General features: G+C 42.5%; 1 protein-coding gene across 2 annotated transcripts in view; it reads left to right on the top strand.

Annotated features, from left to right (window-relative positions):
• LOC5503833 (AP-3 complex subunit beta-2) overlaps positions 1 to 14,523 on the top strand; it is a 66,470-nt gene that overhangs the window by 23,357 nt on the left and 28,590 nt on the right. For both annotated transcript variants that reach the window (XM_048727564.1, XM_048727563.1), the window contains exons 9-14: positions 112 to 288; positions 2,063 to 2,160; positions 2,341 to 2,395; positions 5,952 to 6,023; positions 6,558 to 6,620; positions 10,360 to 10,492. In XM_048727564.1, coding sequence (XP_048583521.1) covers positions 112 to 288; positions 2,063 to 2,160; positions 2,341 to 2,395; positions 5,952 to 6,023; positions 6,558 to 6,620; positions 10,360 to 10,492 — 598 coding nt within the window. The remainder of the gene's footprint in view (positions 1 to 111; positions 289 to 2,062; positions 2,161 to 2,340; positions 2,396 to 5,951; positions 6,024 to 6,557; positions 6,621 to 10,359; positions 10,493 to 14,523) is intronic.

Here is a 14,523-nt window from a genome sequence, read left to right as displayed (position 1 = left end):
ACACAGTTTAAAGTATAAGAGCTTTGGACTTAGCAAGGCCTTCATCCACCGGTTAAAGAGTCATGATCTCAAATGAAAAGTAATGTATTATTTGCCCAAACTTTGTTACAGGAACAAAATGGAACAGGGGAAGAATTTTATGCCAAGTCAGATAGTAGTGAGGCTGATGATAATGATAATGATGAAGATAAGCCAAAACCAGAGAAAAAACACCCTTACATTATGGACCCTGACCACAGGCTTCTACTCAGGACTTGTAAGCCACTACTGCAGAGCAGGAATGCATCTGTAAGTTCTGCTGAAGTGTTATCCATTGTACTAGGATTATGTAGATAGATCCATGTCTGCTAATGAACTATCACACATTCAACTGTTTTTTTTTTAAATATTTTAATTGGGATATCATTGCATGCCTCTTTGCACCCTCTTGTGTGTTTTATCTGCATTCAATTGTGCCATTGCCTTACAGTGGAAAGAAATGAGTTATGGATGACTTACTATATTATCTAAAATTGGACTCAGGACTTCATACTTAGTATTCAAATTCAGATGCATGGAATTGAAAGATGAAGATAACCTCAGCCTTACATTATCATAGTTTAAATCATACAGACCCTATATGCAGTAAGTAGAAATACAAAAATAATTCATTTCTCAGTCTAAGGCGACTCACTACAGTACCAGAAGTTCGACACCTCTCCAATTTGCGCTTTTGCTACACGGGCGCATTGCACTGATTTGTAGGCATAAATTTTCATATATGCTGAAATATCTCAAGGTAGGGCGTGGTCTCTCCAAGATATGACGTCAAACTACCTAATCTAATACCAATAATGCTGCTTCCAGATCGCAAGTTTCACCAAAATAAATCCATGGAGCTTAATATTTTTTTCAAATTGCTAGGAGACTTAAAAAAATCTACCACATAAGCTTTTTTGAGAAAATAAAGGATGTTGATTTTACAGATTTAATGCATACAATATTAACCTGTATTATTTAGACCACCACAAAACTTCGTCCAAAAAGGTAAATTTGACAACCTACTTGTCTCTTATTTTGCTTGATACTAATATTCTAAGAATTGATGCCAAAACCGATAAACAATAAAAATGTGTCCAATCCCCACGTCCAATTTTTGTCAAGACACTGACCGAATACTTTGATGATTTATAAGCACGCTGTGTTAATTGAGGGATCATTGAAAACCTCCTTCATATCGTTTTATTGAACCTAAACAACAACTTTTTTCTCAAAACTTTATCTTTTGGTCGTTTACTATAGCTATTGTCTAGAGTGCAAAATGGAATGTGATCACACTTCGTCACATTTCCGAATCTTTTCAGACAAACGCAAATTAACATGGTATGGCTTTTGATCAAATGATTGTATTCGGTCAGTGATCTAGAAAAAAAATGTACGTTTGGATTTGATATGAGATGCATTTTTATTTTTGCAGCGCCAAATGAAGTGGTAGCTCTCTAAGATGGCGAGGCATCATCCAACGTTGTAAGAAAGAAATTTAGAGATGTAAATAACTTTCAATCGGTTTTGGCATCAATTCTTAGAATATAGATATCAAGCAAAATACGAGACAAAGTTTTGTGGTGGTCTTCATCATCCTTCATTTTCTCAAAAACGCTTATGTGAAAATTCTTCAAAATCTCCTCGCAATAGGAAAACAACAGTATCTTCAAGCTCCATGGATTTATTTCAGTGAAACTTGCGATCTGGAAGCAGCATTATTGGTATTAGATTAAGTTGTTGTTTATGCCATTTATGCATTTATGCCTACAAATCAGTGCAATGCGCCCGTGTAGCAAAAGTGCAAATTGGAGAGGTGTCGAACTTCTGGTACTGTAGTGAGTCGCCTTAATACATTTCTCAGTTTAGTTTTACTATAATATGAGCGCAATTTTTGCTTTGTGATGTACCAAGTATAATAAGTTTTGCAGTGCTTTAGAGGTAAGAGGTCTGTTTAGTATCCTTAATTTATTAAGTTTATTCTTAATTTATTTGTTAGTTCACTTTTATTCGTATGTGCTTACAGTAGTGCCTGTTCCAGGTTGTGATGGCTGTCGCAAGGCTGTACCACCACTGCGCACCTGCTAACGAAGTCACAATTGTTGCCAGAGCTCTTGTCAAGCTTTTGCGAGGGCACAGGTAAAGATACCAGTCTACATGTTCCACTGTTGAAAAGATTGAAGAAAAGAGGTTTGATTCATGTACCATACTCAATAAATTTCACAATTTACAATTTGTTCATGTTGTATCAAATGACAATTTGTTCCTGTTGTATTAAATTACAATTTATTCATGTCATATCAAATTTTTTTACTCTAGGGAAGTGCAGACAGTGGTGTTAAGCAACATAGCTACCATGTCTTCCACTCGAAAGGTATCATCATTATACATGATCCATCTGCTATCCATGTCTTTCTTACTTGTTCTTCTTATTCTCATCATTATACATGATCCGTCTGCTATCCATGTCTTTCTTACTTGTTCTTCTTATTCTCATCATTACACATGATCCATCTGCTATCCATGTCTTTCTTACTTGTTCTTCTTATTCTCATCATTATACATGATCCGTCTGCTATCCATGTCTTTCTTACTTGTTCTTCTTATTCTCATCATTATACATGATCCGTCTGCTATCCATGTCTTTCTTACTTGTTCTTCTTATTCTCATCATTATACATGATCCGTCTGCTATTCATGTCTTTCTTACTTGTTCTTCTTATTCTCATCATTACACATGATCCGTCCGCTACTGTATCTGTGAAAACTCCAGAAAACTCCAGCTCACATAGCGGAAGCCTTGCACTCACATAAGGGAAGCCGTGCACTCACATAAGGGAAGCCGTGCACTCACATAACGGAAGCCTTGCACTCACATAAGGGAAGCCGTGCACTCACATAAGGGAAGCCGAGTACTCACATAACGGAAGCCGTGCACTCACATAAGGGAAGCTGTGCACTCACATAAGGGAAGCCGTGCACTTACATAACGGAAGCCGTGCACTCACATAAGGGAAGCCGTGCACTTACATAACGGAAGCCGTGCACTCACATAAGGGAAGCCGTGCACTCACATAAGGGAAGCCGTGCACTCACATAAGGGAAGCCGTGCACTTACATAACGGAAGCCGTGCACTCACATAAGGGAAGCCGTGCACTCACATAAGGGAAGCCGAGTACTCACATAACGGGAGCCGTGCACTCACATAAGGGAAGCCGTGCACTCACATAACGGAAGCCGTGCACTCACATAAGGGAAGCCGTGCACTCACATAAGGGAAGCCGTGCACTCACATAAGGGAAGCCGTGCACTCACATAAGGGAAGCCGTGCACTCACATAAGGGAAGCCTTGCACTCACATAACGGAAGCCGTGCACTCACATAACGGAAGCCGTGCACTCACATAAGGGAAGCTGTGCACTCACATAAGGGAAGCCGTGCACTTACATAACGGAAGCCGTGCACTCACATAAGGGAAGCCGTGCACTTACATAACGGAAGCCGTGCACTCACATAAGGGAAGCCGTGCACTCACATAAGGGAAGCCGTGCACTCACATAAGGGAAGCCGTGCACTCACATAAGGGAAGCCGAGTACTCACATAACGGAAGCCGTGCACTCACATAAGGGAAGCTGTGCACTCACATAACGGAAGCCGTGCACTCACATAAGGGAAGCCGTGCACTCACATAAGGGAAGCCTTGCACTCACATAAGGGAAGCCGTGCACTCACATAAGGGAAGCCGTGCACTCACATAAGGAAAGCCGAGTACTCACATAAGGAAAGCCGAGTACTCACATAACGGAAGCCGAGTACTCACATAAGGGAAGCCGTGCACTCACATAAGGGAAGCCGTGCACTCACATAAGGAAAGCCGAGTACTCACATAAGGGAAGCCGAGTACTCACATAAGGGAAGCCGTGCACTCACATAAGGGAAGCCGTGCACTCACATAAGGGAAGCCGAGTACTCACATAAGGGAAGCCGTGCACTCACATAAGGGAAGCCGTGCACTCACATAAGGGAAGCCGTGCACTCACATAACGGAAGCCGTGCACTCACATAAGGGAAGCCGTGCACTCACATAAGGGAAGCCGTGCACTCACATAAGGGAAGCCGAGTACTCACATAAGGGAAGCCGTGCACTCACATAAGGGAAGCCGTGCACTCACATAAGGGAAGCCGTGCACTTACATAACGGAAGCCGTGCACTCACATAAGGGAAGCCGTGCACTCACATAAGGGAAGCCGAGTACTCACATAACGGAAGCCGTGCACTCACATAAGGGAAGCCGTGCACTCACATAAGGAAAGCCGTGCACTCACATAAGGAAAGCCGAGTACTCACATAAGGGAAGCCGTGCACTCACATAAGGGAAGCCGTGCACTCACATAAGGAAAGCCGAGTACTCACATAAGGGAAGCCGAGTACTCACATAAGGGAAGCCGTGCACTCACATAAGGGAAGCCGTGCACTCACATAAGGGAAGCCTTGCACTCACATAAGGGAAGCCGTGCACTCACATAAGGGAAGCCGAGTACTCACATAAGGGAAGCTGTGCACTCACATAAGGGAAGCCGTGCACTCACATAAGGAAAGCCGTGCACTCACATAAGGGAAGCCTTGCACTCACATAAGGGAAGCCGTGCACTCACATAAGGGAAGCCGTGCACTCACATAAGGGAAGCCGAGTACTCACATAAGGGAAGCCGTGCACTCACATAAGGGAAGCCGAGTACTCACATAAGGGAAGCCGTGCACTCACATAAGGAAAGCCGTGCACTCACATAAGGGAAGCCGAGTACTCACATAAGGGAAGCCGTGCACTCACATAAGGGAAGCCGTGCACTCACATAAGGGAAGCCGTGCACTCACATAAGGGAAGCCTTGCACTCACATAAGGGAAGCCGTGCACTCACATAAGGGAAGCCGTGCACTCACATAAGGGAAGCCTTGCACTCACATAAGGGAAGCCGTGCACTCACATAAGGGAAGCCGAGTACTCACATAAGGGAAGCTGTGCACTCACATAAGGGAAGCCGTGCACTCACATAAGGAAAGCCGTGCACTCACATAAGGGAAGCCGTGCACTCACATAAGGGAAGCCGTGCACTCACATAAGGGAAGCCGTGCACTCACATAAGGGAAGCCTTGCACTCACATAAGGGAAGCCTTGCACTCACATAAGGGAAGCCGAGTACTCACATAAGGGAAGCCGTGCACTCACATAAGGGAAGCCGTGCACTCACATAAGGGAAGCCTTGCACTCACATAAGGGAAGCCGTGCACTCACATAAGGGAAGCTGAGTACTCACATAAGGGAAGCTGTGCACTCACATACTCACATAAGGGAAGCCGTGCACTCACATAAGGAAAGCCGTGCACTCACATAAGGGAAGCCGTGCACTCACATAAGGGAAGCCTTGCACTCACATAAGGGAAGCCTTGCACTCACATAAGGGAAGCCGAGTACTCACATAACGGAAGCCGTGCACTCACATAAGGGAAGCCTTGCACTCACATAAGGGAAGCCGTGCACTCACATAAGGGAAGCCGTGCACTCACATAACGGAAGCCGTGCACTCACATAAGGGAAGCCTTGCACTCACATAACGGAAGCCGTGCACTCACATAAGGGAAGCCGTGCACTCACATAACGGAAGCCGTGCACTCACATAAGGGAAGCCGTGCACTCACATAAGGGAAGCCTTGCACTCACATAAGGGAAGCCGTGCACTCACATAAGGGAAGCTGTGCACTCACATAAGGGAAGCCTTGCACTCACATAAGGGAAGCCGTGCACTCCGAGATGGATTAAAATGGTATGCTAATGAAGCCATGATTTTTTGCGTGAACTGTCATCTATGTCTTTCTTACTTCTTGTGTTTCTTATTCTTACTTCTGGATGTTCTTATACTCATTTGTAGGGGACATTTGAGCCATACTTGAAAAGCTTCTTTGTACACTCAAGTGATCCCACCCATATTCGCCTGCTCAAGGTTAGTGTTGATGGTAATATTTTAGGGGTAAAAACTTATTTTACAAATAAAATCTGGCTTGTTGGTGCATTATTATTTTAATTTCATTGTGAATGGCAAAATATATTTTGTAGGAAAAAAAGCTTTAGATGCTTTGCTTTCACTTATTTGTTTGCTGCCTAATAAAACAGTTCAACAAAATAAATAAGAATAACATAGTTGATATGAAACTAAATTTTTAAAATCTGGTAAAGTCTGTTTTATTGTATTTAAAACAATTGCTTTTTTTGTATTCACTTATTTTCTTCAAAATTTGCTATTCACCAGCTTGAGATTAAAATGGAAAAATACATTTTGTATGAAAAAAGGCTTTACATGTTGGCTTTCAGTTTTTTGTTTGCCGCTTAATAAAGCAGTTCAACAAATAAATAAGAATAACATAGTTGATATTAAACTAAATTTTCGAAATCTGGCAAAGTCTGCTTTAAAATATTTAAAGCAATTTCTCATTGTTTCTGTATTCACTTAATTTCTTCCAAATTTGCCATTCATCAGCTTGAGATTCTAACAAATGTTGCTGGAGAAACAAGTATTGGTACAATCTTAAGGGAGTTTCAGGTAAGGAGAAGCTTTCCGTCCGGTGTAAATTATTGTTGACAATTAGCCAACAGCTGCCTGAATAACCAAAAAATGCAGCTAACACTAGATATAAGGCAAATAATCGAGAGAGGTTGGCAATAAAATGCTGCTGTGACCCTACTATTGTATTCCTGTTGTCCACGTCCCTGTAAGTTATAGTAAGATTGCCATGTCCACGTCCCTGTAAGTGATAGTAAGATTGCCATGTCCACGTCCCTGTAAGTGATAGTAAGATTGCCTCATCCACGTCCCTGTAAGTGATAGTAAGATTGCCTCGTCCACGTCCCTGTAAGTGATAGTAAGATTGCCATGTCCACGTCCCTGTAAGTGATAGTAAGATTGCCATGTCCACGTCCCTGTAAGTGATAGTAAGATTGCCATGTCCACGTCCCTGTAAGTGATAGTAAGATTGCCATGTCCACGTCCCTGTAAGTGATAGTAAGATTGCCTCATCCACGTCCCTGTAAGTGATAGTAAGATTGCCATGTCCACGTCCCTGTAAGTGATAGTAAGATTGCCATGTCCACGTCCCTGTAAGTGATAGTAAGATTGCTATGTCCACGTCCCTGTAAGTGATAGTAAGATTGCCATGTCCACGTCCCTGTAAGTGATAGTAAGATAGCCTCGTCCACGTCCCTGTAAGTGATAGTAAGATTGCCATGTCCACGTCCCTGTAAGTGATAGTAAGATTGCCAGGTCCACGTCCCTGTAAGTGATAGTAAGATTGCTATGTCCACGTCCCTGTAAGTGATAGTAAGATTGCCATGTCCACGTCCCTGTAAGTGATAGTAAGATAGCCTCGTCCACGTCCCTGTAAGTTATAGTAAGATTGCCATGTCCACGTCCCTGTAAGTGATAGTAAGATTGCCATGTCCACGTCCCTGTAAGTGATAGTAAGATTGCCTCATCCACGTCCCTGTAAGTGATAGTAAGATTGCCTCGTCCACGTCCCTGTAAGTGATAGTAAGATTGCCTCATCCACGTCCCTGTAAGTGATAGTAAGATTGCCATGTCCACGTCCCTGTAAGTGATAGTAAGATTGCCATGTCCACGTCCCTGTAAGTGATAGTAAGATTGCCATGTCCACGTCCCTGTAAGTGATAGTAAGATTGCCATGTCCACGTCCCTGTAAGTGATAGTAAGATAGCCTCGTCCACGTCCCTGTAAGTGATAGTAAGATAGCCTCGTCCACGTCCCTGTAAGTGATAGTAAGATTGCCATGTCCACGTCCCTGTAAGTGATAGTAAGATTGCCATGTCCACGTCCCTGTAAGTGATAGTAAGATTGCCATGTCCACGCTCCTGTAAGTGATAGTAAGATAGCCTCGTCCACGTCCCTGTAAGTTATAGTAAGATTGCCATGTCCACGTCCCTGTAAGTGATAGTAAGATTGCCATGTCCACGTCCCTGTAAGTGATAGTAAGATTGCCTCATCCACGTCCCTGTAAGTGATAGTAAGATTGCCTCGTCCACGTCCCTGTAAGTGATAGTAAGATTGCCTCATCCACGTCCCTGTAAGTGATAGTAAGATTGCCATGTCCACGTCCCTGTAAGTGATAGTAAGATTGCCATGTCCACGTCCCTGTAAGTGATAGTAAGATTGCCATGTCCACGTCCCTGTAAGTGATAGTAAGATTGCCATGTCCACGTCCCTGTAAGTGATAGTAAGATAGCCTCGTCCACGTCCCTGTAAGTGATAGTAAGATTGCCATGTCCACGTCCCTGTAAGTGATAGTAAGATTGCCAGGTCCACGTCCCTGTAAGTGATAGTAAGATTGCCATGTCCACGTCCCTGTAAGTGATAGTAAGATTGCCATGTCCACGTCCCTGTAAGTGATAGTAAGATTGCCATGTCCACGTCCCTGTAAGTGATAGTAAGATTGCCATGTCCACGTCCCTGTAAGTGATAGTAAGATTGCCATGTCCACGTCCCTGTAAGTGATAGTAAGATTGCCATGTCCACGTCCCTGTAAGTGATAGTAAGATTGCCATGTCCACGTCCCTGTAAATGATAGTAAGATTGCCATGTCCACGTCCCTGTAAGTGATAGTAAGATTGCCATGTCCACGCTCCTGTAAGTGATAGTAAGATTGCCATGTCCACGTCCCTGTAAGTGATAGTAAGATTGCCTCGTCCACGTCCCTGTAAGTGATAGTAAGATTGCCTCGTCCACGTCCCTGTAAGTGATAGTAAGATTGCCTCATCCACGTCCCTGTAAGTGATAGTAAGATTGCCATGTCCACGTCCCTGTAAGTGATAGTAAGATTGCCATGTCCACGTCCCTGTAAGTGATAGTAAGATTGCCATGTCCACGCTCCTGTAAGTGATAGTAAGATTGCCATGTCCACGTCCCTGTAAGTGATAGTAAGATTGCCATGTCCACGTCCCTGTACGTGATAGTAAGATTGCCTCATCCACGTCCCTGTAAGTGATAGTAAGATTGCCATGTCCACGTCCCTGTAAGTGATAGTAAGATTGCCATGTCCACGTCCCTGTAAGTGATAGTAAGATTGCCATGTCCACGCTCCTGTAAGTGATAGTAAGATTGCCATGTCCACGTCCCTGTACGTGATAGTAAGATTGCCTCGTCCACTTCCCTGTAAGTGATAGTAAGATTGCCATGTCCACGTCCGTGTAAGTGATAGTAAGATTGCCATGTCCACGTCCCTGTGATAGTAAGATTGCCTCGTCCACGTCCCTGTAAGTGATAGTAAGATTGCCATGTCCACCTCCCTGTAAGTGATAGTAAGATTGCCATGTCCACGTCCCTGTGATAGTAAGATTGCCTCGTCCACATCCCTGTAAGTGATAGTAAGATTGCCATGTCCACCTCCCTGTAAGTGATAGTAAGATTGCCATCTCCACGTCCCTGTAAGTGATAGTAAGATGGCCATGTCCACGTCCCTGTAAGTGATAGTAAGATTGCCATGTCCACGTCCCTGTAAGTGATAGTAAGATTGCCTCATCCACGTCCCTGTAAGTGATAGTAAGATTGCCTCATCCACGTCCCTGTAAGTGATAGTAAGATTGCCATGTCCACGTCCCTGTAAGTGATAGTAAGATTGCCATGTCCACGTCCCTGTAAGTGATAGTAAGATTGCCATGTCCACGTCCCTGTAAGTGATAGTAAGATTGCCTCGTCCACGTCCCTGTAAGTGATAGTAAGATTGCCATGTCCACGTCCCTGTAAGTGATAGTAAGATTGCCATGTCCACGTCCCTGTAAGTGATAGTAAGATTGCCTCATCCACGTCCCTGTAAGTGATAGTAAGATTGCCATGTCCACGTCCCTGTAAGTGATAGTAAGATTGCCATGTCCACGTCCCTGTAAGTGATAGTAAGATTGCCATGTCCACGTCCCTGTAAGTGATAGTAAGATTGCCAGGTCCACGTCCCTGTAAGTGATAGTAAGATTGCCATGTCCACGTCCCTGTAAGTGATAGTAGGATTGCCATGTCCACGTCCCTGTAAGTGATAGTAGGATTGCCATGTCCACGTCCCTGTAAGTGATAGTAAGATTGCCATGTCCACATCCCTGTAAGTTATAGTAAGATTGCCATGTCCACGTCCCTGTAAGTGATAGTAAGATTGCCATGTCCACGTCCTTGTAAGTGATAGTAAGATTGCCTCGTCCACGTCCCTGTAAGTGATAGAAAGATTGCCTCTCTTGATAGTGACCCTGCTCTTCTATAGTGATATAAAAATTACCTCTCTTTGCAGAGTTATATCACCAGTGTGGATAAGCAATTTGTGGCCTCAACAATCCAAGCTATAGGCCGATGCGCATCTAATATTCCTGAGGTTACAGAGACTTGTCTCGCTGGGCTTGTCAGGCTTCTGTCTAATAGGGATGGTGAGTAGGGAGAGTCGGTGATTTGATAAAAGCTGTGATTATTGATAGTGTTGGAAATATTAACAATAATAATTATAAAGTTGATTGTGATATGTTGTAAGTGATGTGTTGAAGGTGTTGATGTTAATAGTGGTAGTGTTGTAAGGTGTTGTTGATGGTAGTGTTGTAAGGTGTTGATAGTGGTAGTGTTGTAAGGTGTTGATAGTGGTAGTGTTGTAAGGTGTTGATAGTGGTAGTGTTGTAAGGTGTTGATAGTGGTAGTGTTGTAAGGTGTTGAAAGTGGTATTGTTGTAAGGTGTTGATAGTGGTAGTGTTGTAAGGTGTTGATAGTGGTAGTGTTGTAAGGTGTTGATAGTGGTAGTGTTGTAAGGTGTTGATAGTGGTAGTGTTGTAAGGTGTTGATAGTGGTAGTGTTGTAAGGTGTTGATAGTGGTAGTGTTGTAATGTGTTGTTGATGGTAGTGTTGTAAGGTGTTGATAGTGGTAGTGTTGTAAGGTGTTGATAGTGGTATTGTTGTAATGTGTTGTTGATGGTAGTGTTGTAAGGTGTTGATAGTGGTAGTGTTGTAAGGTGTTGTTGATGGTAGTGTTGTAAGGTGTTGATAGTGGTAGTGTTGTAATGTGTTGTTGATGGTAGTGTTGTAAGGTGTTGATAGTGGTAGTGTTGTAAGGTGTTGATAGTGGTAGTGTTGTAAGGTGTTGATAGTGGTAGTGTTGTAAGGTGTTGATAGTGGTAGTGTTGTAAGGTGTTGATAGTGGTAGTGTTGTAAGGTGTTGATAGTGGTAGTGTTGTAAGGTGATGATAGTGGTAGTGTTGTAAGGTGTTGATAGTGGTAGTGTTGTAATGTGTTGTTGATGGTAGTGTTGTAAGGTGATGATAGTGGTAGTGTTGTAAGGTGTTGATAGTGGTAGTGTTGTAAGGTGTTGATAGTGGTAGTGTTGTAAGGTGTTGGTAGTGGTATTGTTGTAAGGTGTTGATAGTGGTAGTGTTGTAAGGTGTTGAAAGTGGTATTGTTGTAAGGTGTTGATAGTGGTAGTGTTGTAAGGTGTTGAAAGTGGTATTGTTGTAAGGTGTTGATAGTGGTAGTGTTGTAAGGTGTTGATAGTGGTAGTGTTGTAAGGTGATGATAGTGGTAGTGTTGTAAGGTGTTGATAGTGGTAGTGTTGTAAGGTGTTGATAGTGGTAGTGTTGTAAGGTGTTGTTGATGGTAGTGTTGTAAGGTGATGATAGTGGTAGTGTTGTAAGGTGTTGTTGATGGTAGTATTGTAAGGTGTTGATAGTGGTAGTGTTGTAAGGTGTTGATAGTGGTAGTGTTGTAAGGTGTTGATAGTGGTAGTGTTGTAAGGTGTTGATAGTGGTAGTGTTGTAAGGTGTTGATAGTGGTAGTGTTGTAAGGTGTTGATAGTGGTAGTGTTGTAAGGTGTTGATAGTGGTAGTGTTGTAAGGTGTTGATAGTGGTAGTGTTGTAAGGTGTTGATAGTGGTAGTGTTGTAAGGTGTTGATAGTGGTAGTGTTGTAAGGTGTTGATAGTGGTAGTGTTGTAAGGTGTTGATAGTTGTAGTGTTGTAAGGTGTTGATAGTGGTAGTGTTGTAAGGTGTTGATAGTGGTAGTGTTGTAAGGTGTTGATAGTGGTAGTGTTGTAAGGTGTTGTTGATGGTAGTGTTGTAAGGTGTTGATAGTGGTAGTGTTGTAAGGTGTTGATAGTGGTAGTGTTGTAAGGTGTTGATAGTGGTAGTGTTGTAAGGTGTTGTTGATGGTAGTGTTGTAAGGTGTTGATATTGGTAGTGTTGTAAGGTGTTGATAGTGGTAGTGTTGTAAGATGATGATAGTGGTAGTGTTGTAAGGTGTTGATAGTGGTAGTGTTGTAAGGTGTTGTTGATGGTAGTGTTGTAAGGTGTTGATAGTGGTAGTGTTGTAAGGTGTTGATAGTGGTAGTGTTGTAAGGTGTTGATAGTGGTAGTGTTGTAAGGTGTTGATAGTGGTAGTGTTGTAAGGTGTTGATAGTGGTAGTGTTGTAAGGTGTTGATAGTGGTAGTGTTGTAAGGTGTTGATAGTGGTAGTGTTGTAAGGTGTTGATAGTGGTAGTGTTGTAAGGTGTTGATAGTGGTAGTGTTGTAAGGTGTTGATAGTGGTAGTGTTGTAAGGTGTTGATAGTGGTAGTGTTGTAAGGTGTTGATAGTGGTAGTGTTGTAAGGTGTTGATAGTGGTAGTGTTGTAAGGTGTTGATAGTGGTAGTGTTGTAAGGTGTTGATAGTGGTAGTGTTGTAAGGTGTTGATAGTGGTAGTGTTGTAAGGTGTTGTTGATGGTAGTGTTGTAAGGTGTTGTTGATGGTAGTGTTGTAAGGTGTTGATAGTGGTAGTGTTGTAAGGTGTTGATAGTGGTAGTGTTGTGAGGTGTTGATAGTGGTAGTGTTGTAAGGTGTTGATAGTGGTAGTGTTGTAAGGTGTTGATAGTGGTAGTGTTGTAAGGTGTTGATAGTGGTAGTGTTGTAAGGTGTTGATAGTGGTAGTGTTGTAAGGTGTTGATAGTGGTAGTGTTGTAAGGTGTTGATAGTGGTAGTGTTGTAAGGTGTTGATAGTGGTAGTGTTGTAAGGTGTTAATAGTGGTAGTGTTGTAAGGTGTTGATAGTGGTAGTGTTGTAATGTGTTGATAGTGGTAGTGTTGTAAGGTGTTGATAGTGGTAGTGTTGTAAGGTGTTGATAGTGGTAGTGTTGTAATGTGTTGTTGATGGTAGTGTTGTAAGGTGTTGATAGTGGTAGTGTTGTAAGGTGTTGATAGTGGTAGTGTTGTAAGGTGTTGATAGTGGTAGTGTTGTAAGGTGTTGATAGTGGTAGTGTTGTAAGGTGTTGATAGTGGTAGTGTTGTAAGGTGTTGAAAGTGGTAGTGTTGTAAGGTGTTGAAAGTGGTAGTGTTGTAAGGTGTTGATAGTGGTAGTGTTGTAAGGTGTTGAAAGTGGTATTGTTGTAAGGTGTTGATAGTGGTAGTGTTGTAAGGTGTTGATAGTGGTAGTGTTGTAAGGTGTTGATAGTGGTAGTGTTGTAAGGTGTTGATAGTGGTAGTGTTGTAAGGTGTTGATAGTGGTAGTGTTGTAAGGTGATGATAGTGGTAGTGTTGTAAGGTGTTGTTGATGGTAGTGTTGTAAGGTGTTGTTGATGGTAGTATTGTAAGGTGTTGATAGTGGTAGTGTTGTAAGGTGTTGATAGTGGTAGTGTTGTAAGGTGTTGATAGTGGTAGTGTTGTAAGGTGTTGATAGTGGTAGTGTTGTAAGGTGTTGATAGTGGTAGTGTTGTAAGGTGTTGATAGTGGTAGTGTTGTAAGGTGTTGTTGATGGTAGTGTTGTAAGGTGTTGATAGTGGTAGTATTGTAAGGTGTTGTTGATGGTAGTGTTGTAAGGTGTTGATAGTGGTAGTGTTGTAAGGTGTTGATAGTGGTAGTGTTGTAAGGTGTTGATAGTTGTAGTGTTGTAAGGTGTTGATAGTGGTAGTGTTGTAAGGTGTTGATAGTGGTAGTGTTGTAAGGTGTTGATAGTGGTAGTGTTGTAAGGTGTTGTTGATGGTAGTGTTGTAAGGTGTTGATAGTGGTAGTGTTGTAAGGTGTTGATAGTGGTAGTGTTGTAAGGTGTTGATAGTGGTAGTGTTGTAAGGTGTTGTTGATGGTAGTGTTGTAAGGTGTTGATATTGGTAGTGTTGTAAGGTGTTGATAGTGGTAGTGTTGTAAGATGATGATAGTGGTAGTGTTGTAAGGTGTTGATAGTGGTAGTGTTGTAAGGTGTTGTTGATGGTAGTGTTGTAAGGTGTTGATAGTGGTAGTGTTGTAAGGTGTTGATAGTGGTAGTGTTGTAAGGTGTTGATAGTGGTAGTGTTGTAAGGTGTTGATAGTGGTAGTGTTGTAAGGTGTTGTTGATGGTAGTGTTGTAAGGTGTTGATAGTGGTAGTGTTGTAAGGTGTTGATAGTAGTAGTGTTGTAAGGTGTTGATAGTGGTAGTGTTGTGAGGTGTTGAAAGTGGTAGTGTTGTAAGGTGTTGATAGT

The sequence above is a fragment of the Nematostella vectensis genome, chromosome 5 (genome assembly GCF_932526225.1).
Source record: "Nematostella vectensis chromosome 5, jaNemVect1.1, whole genome shotgun sequence".
NCBI lineage: Eukaryota > Metazoa > Cnidaria > Anthozoa > Actiniaria > Edwardsiidae > Nematostella > Nematostella vectensis.
The sequence above is the reverse complement of the archived record's forward strand: the minus strand, read 5'-3'. Positions and strand labels throughout refer to the sequence as shown.